The 12669-nt window shown below is 55.6% G+C and overlaps 1 protein-coding gene across 2 annotated transcripts; it reads left to right on the top strand.

Annotated features, from left to right (window-relative positions):
- Window positions 1–1466: 1466 nt before the first annotated feature.
- si:dkey-117m1.4 (serine/arginine repetitive matrix protein 1) lies at window positions 1467–12339 on the top strand. 2 transcript variants are annotated; one of them, XM_061829065.1, is made up of 10 exons: window positions 1467–1870; window positions 5250–5344; window positions 5431–5448; window positions 5536–5617; window positions 6564–6849; window positions 7757–7825; window positions 8038–9044; window positions 9618–10444; window positions 10578–10820; window positions 11159–12339. In XM_061829065.1, the coding sequence occupies exons 1-10, from the start codon at window positions 1776–1778 to the stop codon at window positions 11410–11412; spliced, it is 2976 nt and encodes a 991-aa protein (XP_061685049.1). In that variant the 5' UTR covers window positions 1467–1775; the 3' UTR covers window positions 11413–12339. The 2 variants fall into 2 exon arrangements, with proteins under 2 accessions (XP_061685049.1, XP_061685050.1); XM_061829066.1 differs by lacking the exon at window positions 5431–5448.
- The last annotated feature ends 330 nt before the right edge of the window (window positions 12340–12669 follow it).

The raw sequence follows: 12669 nt of genomic DNA on the forward strand, positions 1-12669 counted from the left end.
GCGTTGAGGATGCTCCGCTTTGCCCACGTTATTATCATCCCTCCCTGAGACCCGCCACCGCCGACTCGCGGACATAATTGAAGCTCATGATCACGCGGCACTTGCAGCACTGCAGCTACGTTACCCGAATGATTTTTATTCTGCTATGCACAAATGTCTATAATTAAATACACTAATGATAATACTCAGTGCACGTTGCTGCTCATAATGTCAATACCACTGTATAAAAAAAAATAAATAAATAAAAATTTGCAGTTCTTGTTAACTTAGCCCGACTTAGTGCCGCGCTGGTGAAGACAATAGTGAACATTTTTAATGATAACTTCATGAAACACTTTGGGCAAATTCTGCAACCAGGGCAGAAACGGGAAGGAAGGCCACTTTGGAGAGAGGGTTAGCTTGAAAGTAAGAGACATAGAGGGGAACCCCCCCCCCCCCCAAAAAAAAAAAAAAAAAGAAGAATGACCCAGTCAAATGGTGGCCGACTGGCACACAAAGTCTAAGCAGCCCCTCCCACGCCAGATTTGGCCATCCATCCGTCAAATTAGCGTTGGGATGACAGAGCCATCTTTATTATTACACATGCTTTTTTTTAACAACGTGTCAATATCTGTATTTTTGGGGGGGGGTGATGGTGAAGCAAAGAAAATTCTCCATGTCACTGTAACAATAAAGGATTATTCTCCTCCATTTCGACGGAGTGGAAGTGGTGCCGGTGCAGCTGGTGGGGGATAAAGCAAAAAAAACCCCAAAATGGAACAAATCACTCCATCTCCTCGTGTCGGATTTTTTAGGAAGTCACCGCACACACACAAAAAGTGGTTTGCCCTAATGTCAGTGAAATTTGTCAAGGGTCAAGGAGTTTGGGGACATTTGCACGGCTTTAAAATACGGAATAACAATTCCAAAAGCTGGGATGCTACTTTGCGGATTTCATCCATTTCGGGTAATTGGTCCAGTACGTCGTCATCATCATCATCATCATCATCATCAGCCTGTGAGGTTGCGGGCTCAAATCCGACCTCGTTTGCATCTTGTCCCCGTGCCCGCGTGGCTCCAAATTGAGTGCCGGCGGTCGCTTCGTTTGAATGTGGGGACCCGTCGGGGGCGTGGACCGCCTCTCGGCCGAAATCAGCTGATCTGGGCCCCAGCACGATGCAAAACAAATCAAGTCAATGACGGAATTGCGCCGGTGAGGTCTGCTTGACGGGTTGGAACGACGACGGAGAAGACAACTCTTGACGAGCTGTTGATAAAAGTAACTGTGCGCCTCGATTGCGACTTTGGGGGACCGCCGACGCCGTCGCCGTCGCCGTCGCGTTTCCTTATGACGACTCAAAGAAATGCGCCACGGCTGCGAAACCCTCGCAAAGATGCCGCGCACGCCCTCTCGCCCTCTCGCCCTCTCACCCTCTCGCCCTCTCGGCCCCCGTCCTTCCCTCCCGCCCCGCCCCGCCCCGCCGCTTTGTGGGCGCGTCCACTCCGTCGCGGGGGTGACGAGCGCCTTCGTTTGGAGGGAACGACGCCATTTGTTTGCCTCGTCGTGCGCCGCTTTGATTTGGAGCCGGAGAAGTAGGGAAGGGGCGGGTTGCGGCTCACCGAGTCGTCGGCAGACGCCAAAGCCGGAGCGCCTCGGACGGGCTCGCACCCCCACCGCGGCGCCACAGTGGACTCGCCGCTAACAACCTGGGTGAGAGGCAGCGACGGCGGCGGCGGCTGCGGCGGCTTCGGCTTCGGCGGCTCCGGCGAGGGAAGCAGCTTCACCGCGGACGGACATGGCGGAAAGCGAGCGCGAGCCCCACGAGCACCGGGAGACGCGCGGCCGGGACGGCGACGCGGACGCCGTCAAAGCGGCGGCGACGCCGCGGGGGTGAGTCGGCCCTTCGACCGTAAACCGAACAAGCGATTCACACGCCGGTGACAGCGAGACCCGGTGTGGGTGTGGAAGGCGCGTGTGCGTGCGAGAGGGTCGTCGTCGTCGTCGTCGTCGTCGTCCCCCCCCCCCACCGTGACAACAAGTTGGAAACAAGCGCGAACCCACAAAGTCGCTGTTGCGGGAACGGTTTTTTTTTTTTTTTACGACGTACATCGAACGCAACACCGCGTCCTCGGTGGTACTTTTAAAGCCAGAGGACTTCATGTTGGGACCCTTCAAAATAAAAAACAAAGTTGAAGAAATGTTTGCTTGCGTGCGAGTGAGAGAAAAGGACACGCCGAAGGGAGGCGTGAGAGAGAAACCAGCAGATTTCTGTGTGTGTGTGCGTGTGTGTGTGCGTGTGTGTGCGCGTGTGTGTGTGTGCGCGTGTGCGCGCGCGCGCTTAGCCCCATGTTATGGGAACAGCAATGTGTTTACACATCACATCTTTTGGGGTCCCGGAGCAAGTTGCCATGACAACACCGATGACCATACATGAACGGTGAAGATAATGTGCTCAGGGTGGGCAAGGTCAAAGGTCAACCCAGCAGCGCAACTGCTGACCAAGAAACTAAAACAAGTCAATGCGACGTCGTCGTCCGAACTCATGGAAATGCTTGTGTGTGTGTGTGTGTGTGAGAGGGGGGAGGGGAGGACTCTGTGTGTGTGTGTGTGCGTGTGTGTGTGTGTGTGTGTGTGAGAGCAGAGAAAGGAGGAGGGAGTGTGTAAGAGATGGGAGGGGGGAGCGAGTGTGTGCGTGACAGAGACAGACACGAGAGTGTGTGTGCGTGTGTGTAAAAGGGAGCGAGAGAGGGGATGGGGAGCTGTGTGTGTGTGTGTGTGTGTGTGTGTGTTGAGCAAGTGTTATTGTGTGTGGTTGTGCAGAATAATTCTGTCTGTGTGGGAGGGGGCGGGGGGGCTCTATAGGTGTGTGCCGTGTGTCACAAGGCACGGAGAGATGTGTGATATGAAGGACGTGTGTGTGTGTGTATGTGTGTGTGTGTTGCGTGAGAGAGACTTTAAAGGACTGTTTGTGGATTAATCAGAAGGACAATCAATGACATGATTAGTGTATGGCGTGTACCTGGTACGTGTACGTGTACGTGTGGAGACAAATTTGGCATTAAAGTGGAAAAAGTGCGTCCCAAAGAGTGTGCATTTTGCTTTAAGTGCTGGTGAGCAATGCGTGTTTGCGATTCACACACAAGACCCAAGTGTGTGTGTGGTGTGTGTGTGTCAAAGGAAAGATGGAGGGTGTGTGTTGCAGCTAGTGTACTGTGTGTGTGTGTGTGTGTGTTTAAGAGGAAAAGAGAAGGGAGGGTGTGTGACGCAGTGTGTGTGTGTGTGTGCGCGTGCAAGCTTTTGAAGGGGCGGGTGAGTGAGCTGCATGCGTGTGTGTGTGTGTGTGTGTGTGTGTGTGTGTGCGTGTGTCTTGGAAACTGAAAAAGAGGGCTTGGTAGCCAGTGCATATGTTGTGTATTTGGTGTGTATTTTTGTGTCTACGTGTATTTGTTTGGCTTGTGTGTGTGTGTGTGTGTGTTCTGCAGTCAGGAAGAAAGTGAGGTGTGTTGCGTGTGTGTGTGTGTGTGTGTGTTTGACACAGGCAAGGTTCGTGTGTCTCTTAGACAAGGGCAGCGCGTGCATGCGTGTGTGTGTTTGTCATACAGCGGGAAGGAGAGAGTGTTTACGCATCTACTTTGTTTATGAAAGAGGGAAGGACCTTGTGTGTGTCTGTTTGGATGCATGTGTGTAGCCATGCTAGGAGCAAAAGTTGTGTGCATGGCGTGTGTGGGTGGTGTTGTAATGTGAGTGAGGACGGTTGCGTCTGTGTGGGGTTGTTTTTGCGTATACGTGTATGAACAAGTGTACGTCAAAGCTCAGAGGGTGACTTTACATCCGTGTTTGTGCTTAATCTGAACGCGGGCGTAGCAAGCAAACATGTCAGGCTGTGCGTGTGTGCGTCTACATGTCAGTAGTTTGTGTGGGAGAGGAAAAACCAATAGTGTGTATTAATGAAGATGACTACGCAATTCATCACAGCAATTACATACGCGTTCGGGAAAATGCAAACTGGCTCGACGCTCGTTATTGTGTGTTTGTGAGTGAAAATGTGTGTGCGTGCGCCAGAGATGGAACATGAGACTGTGGCTTTGGTTATTTGTGTGTGTGTGTGTGTGTGAGAGAGAATGTGTGTGTGTGTGTGTATGTATGTGTGTGTGTTTGTGAGCTTTAGTGAAGGGGGAGGGTGTGTGTGTGTGTGTGTGTGTGTGTGTGTGTGTGTACGTCGATGGAAGCTTGGCTACAGAGTGGATATTTTGTGTGTGTGTGTGTGTATGCATGTTTATGTGCCTGTTAGCCTGAAAGGGAGGGGTGTGTGTTTGTGTGTGTCACTGGGTGCTTGCGTGTGTGTGTGTGTGTGTGTGTGTGTGTGTGTGTGTGGGCCAGAGAGAGGGAGGAGTCTGTTTTGTGTGTGTGTGTGTCACTGAGTGCCGGTTCGTGTGTGTGCGTCTGCGTGCATGTGGGCCAGAGAGGGGGAGGGTGTGTGCGTGCGTGCGTGCATGCGAACATGTGGACTGTGAGCTGCGCGCGTGTTTGCTCATGCACATGTGAGTCTTGAGTGGATTTGTGCGTGTGTGCGTGTGCGTGTGCGTCGGGTTAAAGAGAAACGTGCAAGGACACAAGAAAGACAGAGTCAATGAAGAGCCGGAGACAGAAAAGCTTCAAGGGAATGAAGACGTAAGAAGAAAGTTGACAGACGGCAAGTCTGCCGGACCCCCGTTGAAACGGACCTCGGCGTAGACGCGGTTCTGGAGCGCCGACAGCTGCTCCGCTTCACTCATGTTGGTCTACAGGTGTCAGAGGAAGTCACGCTTCGACGGGGGTCTCCCCCCGCAGGTCCGAGGAAATAAGACGCGGCCGACGGGCTTTCTCAAACTTCCTCCGTCCCCCCCGTCTTCCGAGCCGCTTATCCTCACGAGGGTCTCGTCATTCGAATGCCAATTGGCAATTCTGAATTTTGAAGCGTTCATCCCAAATGAAAAGAAGAAATGAAGTCGTTGTCGCCACGACGACGGGTACCGGACGGCCGAGACCGGTCGCGTTGTAGCGATCGGGCGGGAATCTCTCAGGTGGCGTTTTGCCGCGGAAGGAACGCAGCGCCCGAGCCGGGAGGCCGAACCCGTGCGCCCGCCGTCGTCAAGCGACTTCTTGTCTGCGGACTCTCTTTATTGCAGTCGTCAGCATATTGATCGTTCGCTGATCGGATTGATGTGCGGCTGGCTCAGCGGGCCCATTGATTAACGGATAATTTTGTGTGTGTGCGCGCGCTCTGCAGACGCGGCTGTGGAAGAAAACGCAAAGGGACGCCCGTGAAAGTCTTCGTTACGGCCGCCGAGGAGGAGATCAACCCTGAGCGCGCGCACTGCAGAGGTGTGTGTGTGTGTGTGTGTGCGCGCGCGGGATCGGCACGGAGGCGGAGCTTGTGCAATTGTGTGTGACCTACTTTTGTGTTTCAGCCGACGTGGTTCTGGAAGGTACACACACGACTGCATGTGATGGGGAGGAATTGGTGTGCGCGAGCGCGCGTACGTCCTCGTAATCCGTCGGCGTTCTTCTCTCAGGTGATGCCAAGGAAGCAGCTGAGACGAAACGTCCCACGCCGGACCCCCCTCCCCACAAGACAGACCCCACTCCCAACAACTGGTACGTGTACTTGCGCTCATCCATCAATTTTCTGGGGGGTTCGCGTCGCGCATGAGCCGGAGCACGGCCGGATTCGTGGCAGACGGTGGCCGCCCCGTTCCGGGGGGGGGGAGGGGGGGTCCCCGCCGCACGCACGCACGCACGCACGCGCCATCACGTGCCCACAAGTGATCGTCTTCAGTGAACACGACACGGAACGTGCGCACTCGAGAGCGACTCGTCGGAATTCTTGCGATTTTTGGCTGTGGAGGCCCACGTTCTCGTTTCAATTTCCCTCATAACTGTCGTCACGACAGTGAAACCACGCCTCATATTCTGGCATCTACACAACATGTTGAGTCATCGCGACTTTTCAATTCACTAGACTCACAGTTGGTGCAATTATTGATCAAATGAATGTAAAAAGGGGATTGGTAGCAGCAAATGCCACATCGCAATGTATGATGGTTTTGAATCTTGAATTTCAGATTGGAGCAAGAATCACGGACGCTGGCGCACACATGATTTCCTTTTGCGGGCCACATTCTGGCCCCCGGGGCCTCGAGTTTGACACCCACGGCCATAAAAGCAACCCCGGTCGCACTTTGACCCCGCCCTCGCGCCCCGATCCGGGGTCCCGATGTCGCATGTCGTATGAAGGTGACGGGGGCGCCCTTGACTGTAAATAGTGCACAAAGTAGCGCAACAAAGCAAAAAGCTTGAAGTCGAATCAATTCTGGAGTTAAAAAAAAAAAAAGGTCCTGAATCTGAATTTTCATATTCTAATGAAAAGGATCCAATGTGCTTGTTTTATTTGTTGAGTTTTGATGCCATTTGAACTTACTGCACGGGCGAAGCCGCGACATTGACAAGCGGAAACATTTTGAGTCCGGACAGTCGGTTTTATCCAACGTTTGGGTTTTATTGACGTTGCAGCGTTTGTCCCCTGTGGCGCGCTTTCCTCTAGTGGTCCATCAGAGCCAAGTCGGGACAAAGTCTCCAGCGCATCCAAAGCTGGCTCGGCCTCGGGCCCCACGCCGGTCCCGGCGACCTCGGCTCAAGCCCCCTCCTCCCCGGCCCCGGCCCAGGCCCAGACCCAGGCGACCGGCTCCTTCCCGCCTTCCCCCAACTGCCGCATCAGAGAGGTTCACTGCGGCAGTCAAGTTCGACTGGTGGTGATCGCCATCCGAAACATCGCCAAGGGGGAGGAGATCACCGTGGACTACAGCCTGACCGAGTGGGGGGAGAACCTGGTCAGTATCTTCACACACTCAAATGTAGAATTTGTTGAAAAATGCTTTGGAAAAAGCCATTTTGGAATGAAGGTGAGCTAATAAATCTTATTGAAGTTGCCATTTTTCAACCGTCACCCAGGGAGAAATTCTTTTGAAACGATATTCTTCGTCTTTTAACACTTTTCTCCACAGAATTCTGCTTTGATTGAACGGGAAACGCTCACGTCGCGACCACCTCCAATCTTTCCTCTCCTCGGGCCCGAGTGAAGACCACGAAATATATATATATATTTTTTTTTGACACCTGAGGGAAAGGTCCGATCCAACCGGTTTCTGCAGACTTAAGCGGCGGGTTTGTCCATTTGATCACGGGCGGCTCGGATCGCGCACTTGCGGTTCTCTCCTCATCGACGTTTGCAAATGTTTCCGCGCGGTCCGACGACCTCAAGCGAGCCTGCGCTTCTCCACGTCCGGTTCACCTGTTTAATTCCATTTTTTTTCTCAAGGCCACCAATCCCCATTTTTCCTTCTATTAGTGCAGTTCTACTGGGTGTCAGCGGTGCCGGGATTGTGGCCCACTCCCCGCCCCCGGCCCCCACCGATCGCGGGGGTCCGGCGTATTCGCGCGTCGCCGCCTTAACGCGCATCCACACAAAGCTCGGGCATGGGGTTGCCATGGTGATGAGTGAGCTCTTAGGTAACCGGGTGACATTTGTTCTTTCAACGGATTCCGAGAAATTGGATCCGTCTGATTTTCTCAGGATGGACTTGAAATTGACGGGTCGAAGTCAGAAATCACTCAATTTCTTCCAAAAGCATCATCGTTATTTGGGCACGGGTCGGTGGGGTCAAATGTCACCTGGGGTTGACGGTGGTGTCATGACGACCGCACGTAAGCATGGCTGCGCCTTTTTGTGTTCTTCAGGGTTTCCGCGGTTCCGTCTCCCCAGCGCAACCAGAGTGTAACTCTGACGCAGAGAGCAACAGCAAAAAGGTACGAGCGGTGTTTTCCTCAACATTGGCCCGCCTCGGAAGTTGTTTGGATTTATCGACGTTGTGTCGTTTGTCATTTTCGTCCGGTTGATGGCGTGTTGTCGTCGCGACGTCTTCAACTCTTGACCTTATAAATGTGCGAAAAGCAGATGAGCGTCGACAAAGTTGCAACCTTTTTTCAGCCTAGCTAAACATTGCGTGTGTTGCTCTCAGGAGGATGAGCCGGCGCCGGCCTCCCAGCGACCCGAGCAGCAGCAGCAGCAGCAGCAGCGGCGGCAGTACCAGGACTACGTCACGCCCTCTTGGTCTCTTTCGCCCTCTTCCTCGCCCATCTCGCATTCCGACGCCACCGACTCGGACGCGGCAGACGAGGACAGCGCCGGCCCCCGCGGGCGCACCCTGCGTCGCCGCAAGAGGCGGCGCGGCACCCCCTCCAAGAGAAAGACCCCTCATCGGACTCAGTCCGAGCATCCGGCGGCCGCCGCCTCCTCGGGTGGTCCGCTCCCGCCTGCGCCCTCCCCTCCGGGCTCCTCCGCCAAAGGCGCGTTCAAAGCTCCCGCCCCTCTGAGCCCGGACGGCACGAGCGACACGGACGCCCCCCACCGAGACTCCGCGCGCCAAACTTGCGACTACTGCGGACGCCACTTCCGCTCGCTGGGCCGCCATCTCGACAAACACCACGCCCACCAGCCCGACGTGTGCTCCGCCCTCGTCGAGCGTTACACCCGGATGCCCCGCTTGCACGCGCACAACGCGAGCGCCCCCGCGGCCCCCGCTCACCACAACTCAAAGCACCCGAGCGCCGTCCGGGACCCGCCCTCGTGTCCGCCGTCGCAGCGAGGGCACAGCTCTGTGGCCGTGTCGGTCCTGAAGAGGAGTCCGCCCCCGGTGGCGGCGACGCCGCCCAGGAAGGGAGGAGGGAGGAGGCCCAAGAGGGGGAGAGCGGATGATGACCGCGGAGGTGAAGATGAAGAAGCCGCGGAGCTCGTGCACGCCAAGCGGCCCAAAGAGGAGGAAGTCCAGGCCGGGTGCGCGCCGTCCTTCGGAAACGACTTGTCCAAAGAGATGCGCAAAGAAGGAGGAGGAGGAGGAGAAGGAGAAGGAGAAGGAGAAGGAGAAGGAGAAGGAGGAGAGGAGGAGGAGGAGGAGGAAGAAGACAAGAGCGTGATGGACGTGGAAGATGAAAGCGGGGCCGAGGATAAGGACAAAGACTCGCTAAGGTAAGACGTCACGTCCCGTTGGGAATTGTGTCAACTGCGCCTCCGAGGGAGGACCGTTACAACCGTCAAGCCAAAAACTGCCTTTGAAATCGGACTCGTTTCTTCAACTAGCATTGCCTTGAATTTTAGAAGGCAGGCGCTTGCAAATAAAAAGTGTCTTAACGACGAGGAGACGGCGAGATGAGCGTTTTAATGTGGAACAGGAAGTCAGCGCACATGATTTGCATCCAGCTCCCGGTAGTTCGCAATTGAAAAGAAATAATTTCTTTCGAAAGCGTTGAGTTGCATGTGAGAAAAGAAAACCATTGAAGTGAGTTTGTGTGCAGGCGAGTTCGCAGTCCCGCCGCCAACGTGACGGCCGCTCAAAAAGTTTGCAATTTCCTGTAGATGCCGTCGGGTGGCAGCAAAGGACTCCCCCCGCGCTATTGGCCTCCTGGCTGCTTCCGCCAAGAGGCCACTGGATGGCGCCAAAGCAAGATTTTCTCCCAAGACGACGACGATGACGGCGGCGGGCTGCGAATTCACCGCATTGTTTCTCGCCTTTCTGACTTTTTGTGTCCGCTCTGTGCGCAGTTCCGGGCGTCACCAGATGCTGCCCCTCCTCTCGTCGTTGTCGTCGCTCGTCCTGTACCTGCGCCGGCTGCAGCACTCGGCCTACCTGTCGCTGTCTCGCCAGCTGCAGTCGGCCGAGGCCTGGCGCCTCCTCTGCCACTCCAGCCTGGCGCTGCTCATCCTGTACAACCGGCGGCGCGAGTGCGAGGTCTCCAAGTTGTCCGTGGGCGAGTACAGAGCCCGCGTGACCCCCCAGTGCCCCGTCCCCGTGCCCCCGGGCTCCCCGCCGGCCCTCACCCCGCTGGAGGCCTCCCTGTCTCCCTTCGAGCGGCTGGTGCTGGCCCACCTCCCGCGCGTGGGGGTCCAGGGCAAACGGGGACGCATCCAGCCCCTGATTCTGCCGCCCCACTGCGAGCCCTGCCTGGAGCTGCTCCTGCAGACGCGGCGGGACGTGGGCGTGGACCCGGCCAACCCTTACGTCTTCGCCAGGCCCTACCACTCCCCCGCCACCCCCCTGCGGGGCACCGACCTCCTGCGCGGCCTGGCCCGCTCCAGCGGCACCCGCAATCCCAGAGCCCTGACCCAGACCAGGGTGCGACGGCAGGTGGCCATCCTGACCCAGCTGCTGCTGCTCGGAGAGGGGGAGGAGCCCGGCCGGCCGGGAGGCGGCGCGGTGGAAAGGCTGGAGCGCTTCCTGGAGAGGGAGTACCACGTGACCCAGAACTGCGCCGGGATCGGCCAGGATCCCGGCCTGATGGGCAGAGTGGGCCGCGTGGTGCTCTGCGGAGAGCGAGACGGCGTCCTCTTCAGGGGGATGAGCCTCAACCACATCTGCCTGGAGCTGGACGGTGAGCTCCTCGTTCGTCTTTGGAAAAAAAACCTCCGAATCCAGCGGTCGCGTACCCTTCGCGATGGCCGATGCTCGGGAGCGATTCCGCCTAACTAAAGACGAGCGCGTTCCTCTCCCTCTCCCGTTCGCAGTCATGTCGGGAAACTCTGCGGACTCGTACTCGGAGGGAGAATCGGAAGGCGAGCCGCTCAAGGAGAAGCCCGAGTCCCCCAAACCGGCGCCGACCCTGCTGTACGTCCGCAAGGGCAAGAACAACGGCCGTGTGGGCCGACCCAAGAAGCTGAAGAACAGCGGGTCGCTTGCTTCGCCTCCGCCTCCTCCTCCTCCTCTTCCTGCTCCTCCTCTTCCGCCGATCAGCCGGAGGAGAGGCTCCGGTAAGAGAACCGCGCTTGTTACTCGTCTTGCCGTGACCTTGCTCGAGTCTTCTGTGGATGGTTATTATTAGAATAAACAGAATCAGCGCAAGAATTTCCTGCCGCGCGGACCGTCGGAAGGCAAATTGTTGATTGCGTCTTGACCGCCGACCGCTTTCGGTGCTGCCGGGAAGATCAGAAATGGAACTGGAGCTTCATTTGTCGCTGGCTTTTCCAGAGCTGAGAGTTCAAATCCACAAGTGTTCCAAAACGTCGCAGCTTTGCGACGAGAACGCGTGAATTGCAAATCCCCCGACAAAGTCGACGCGCTCGGGCTGAACCTTTGCGCTGTCCCGCAGGCAAGCGCGGCGTCCTGAAGCGTCCCTGGTCCGAGGCGGAGCGGGCGGCGGTGGAGGAGCACCTGACCCAAAACATCAACGAGCTGCGCGTGCCCGCCAAGGCCGACTGCGAGCGCTGCCTGCAACTCTGCCCTCTGCTGGTCAGCAACCAGCGCGATTGGCGGGCCATCAAGTTCTACTGCCACAACCGCATCCAGCTGCTGAAGAAGAATCAGCGGCGGGAAAGCGAGCCGCTTCCGCTCGTCGTGTGCTGAGAGAGGAGGTCGGCCCGGCCCGGTTTGGAGCTGTCCCAGATTTCACTGCCACTCATCAGGTTTTTTTTTTTTTTGTGACTTCCTCGGTGGTAAGACGGCACACGATCCGTCGCGTCGCCGTACACTCGGACTCGGAACCGAGCAGGGCGCGCCCGCGCCGGGTTGATCCCCGACAGTCGACGGGGCTGCGTCGCGTCTCGACGACGACGTTCAACGCTTTTTCTTGGATTTGACCTTCACGTTCCGTCGCCTATTCTCAGACGCGCTACGTTGAGCTCGTCAATCAGCCGCTGTTTCATTTTCCGTAGCATTCCGGCGGATTGGAATTTTTCACGCTGAGGATTCTCGGCGCTGTTCGGACCCGTGCGCGTCCTCGTGTTGTTTGCGCGGCTGAAATCACTTCATGTAAAAAGGAAGGAAAGAAGGTCGTGTATTTTGACCTCCGTCGTGACTAGCGAGTAGACTTAAGTATGAAAGCGTCAATTTCATTTTGAAAAACGAGGGAAAAACCGCCTGGGTCTCGGCCCAGTTTTGTCGGCTTTGTCCATATTTGGCGTCAAGCGCCGCGCCCTTTCCTCTGATTGGTTGCCTCCGCGAAGCTCATTTCAGGCCCGGGCAGAAAAACGTCCGCAACTCAGGAACGCGTGGACCCTTTGAATTCATGTTTCTCGCACGTGTCGGGACAAAATTGCATCCGAAAAGTCCGCTTTGAAAAAATGCGGCACCCTGAAGATCCTTTGTTGCGTTGCGATGTCTGTGTGGTGTCGTCCTCGTGCTGGTTTTTGTTTTTTCCCCGTAGCCAAGAATCTCTTCAAGCGCCGTGATTGAAAAGCGAAGGTGTAACGACAAACAAGTTTGTCCCGGTCCGTAATGTCCCTTTCTTGCTCCAGTTCTAATGTAAATACCAAATATATTCTCACTATAAGACCACATGTAGCCGCCTCCGTTTCTGAGTCATTACCTGTACATAATCCTATTTTGTAAATAATTTCTCAGAAGATGACATGCCTTGGTTGGTGTTTTTCTTTTTTTTTTTTTTTTCCCTAAGTCTTATAAAACTTTCAAGTCTGACATTTTTGTCATTTCTTGGTGGTTTTTGTATTTGATCTTTGACTGGAGAGTCATTGCGTCACTCCGCTACGGCGGCTGGGAAGCGCACAAGTTTTGAGAAGCTTTTCCATTTCAGTTCGAAGAGCCGCGAAGCTTTTTTTTTTTTTACATTTCAGAAAACAATTTGACAGTTTTAGAAAAATGCAA

This window comes from Syngnathoides biaculeatus, chromosome 9, assembly GCF_019802595.1.
Source record: "Syngnathoides biaculeatus isolate LvHL_M chromosome 9, ASM1980259v1, whole genome shotgun sequence".
NCBI lineage: Eukaryota > Metazoa > Chordata > Actinopteri > Syngnathiformes > Syngnathidae > Syngnathoides > Syngnathoides biaculeatus.

Excerpts from the sequence above, each read along its gene's own strand:
- si:dkey-117m1.4 (XM_061829065.1), top strand. The coding sequence starts at position 1,776 with ATGGCGGAAAGCGAGCGCGAGCCCCACGAGCACCGGGAGACGCGCGGC. Across the intron at positions 1,871-5,249 it reads GCGGCGGCGACGCCGCGGGG|ACGCGGCTGTGGAAGAAAAC; the intron begins GTGAGTCGGCCC and ends CGCGCTCTGCAG. Across the intron at positions 6,850-7,756 it reads CCGAGTGGGGGGAGAACCTG|GGTTTCCGCGGTTCCGTCTC; the intron begins GTCAGTATCTTC and ends TGTGTTCTTCAG.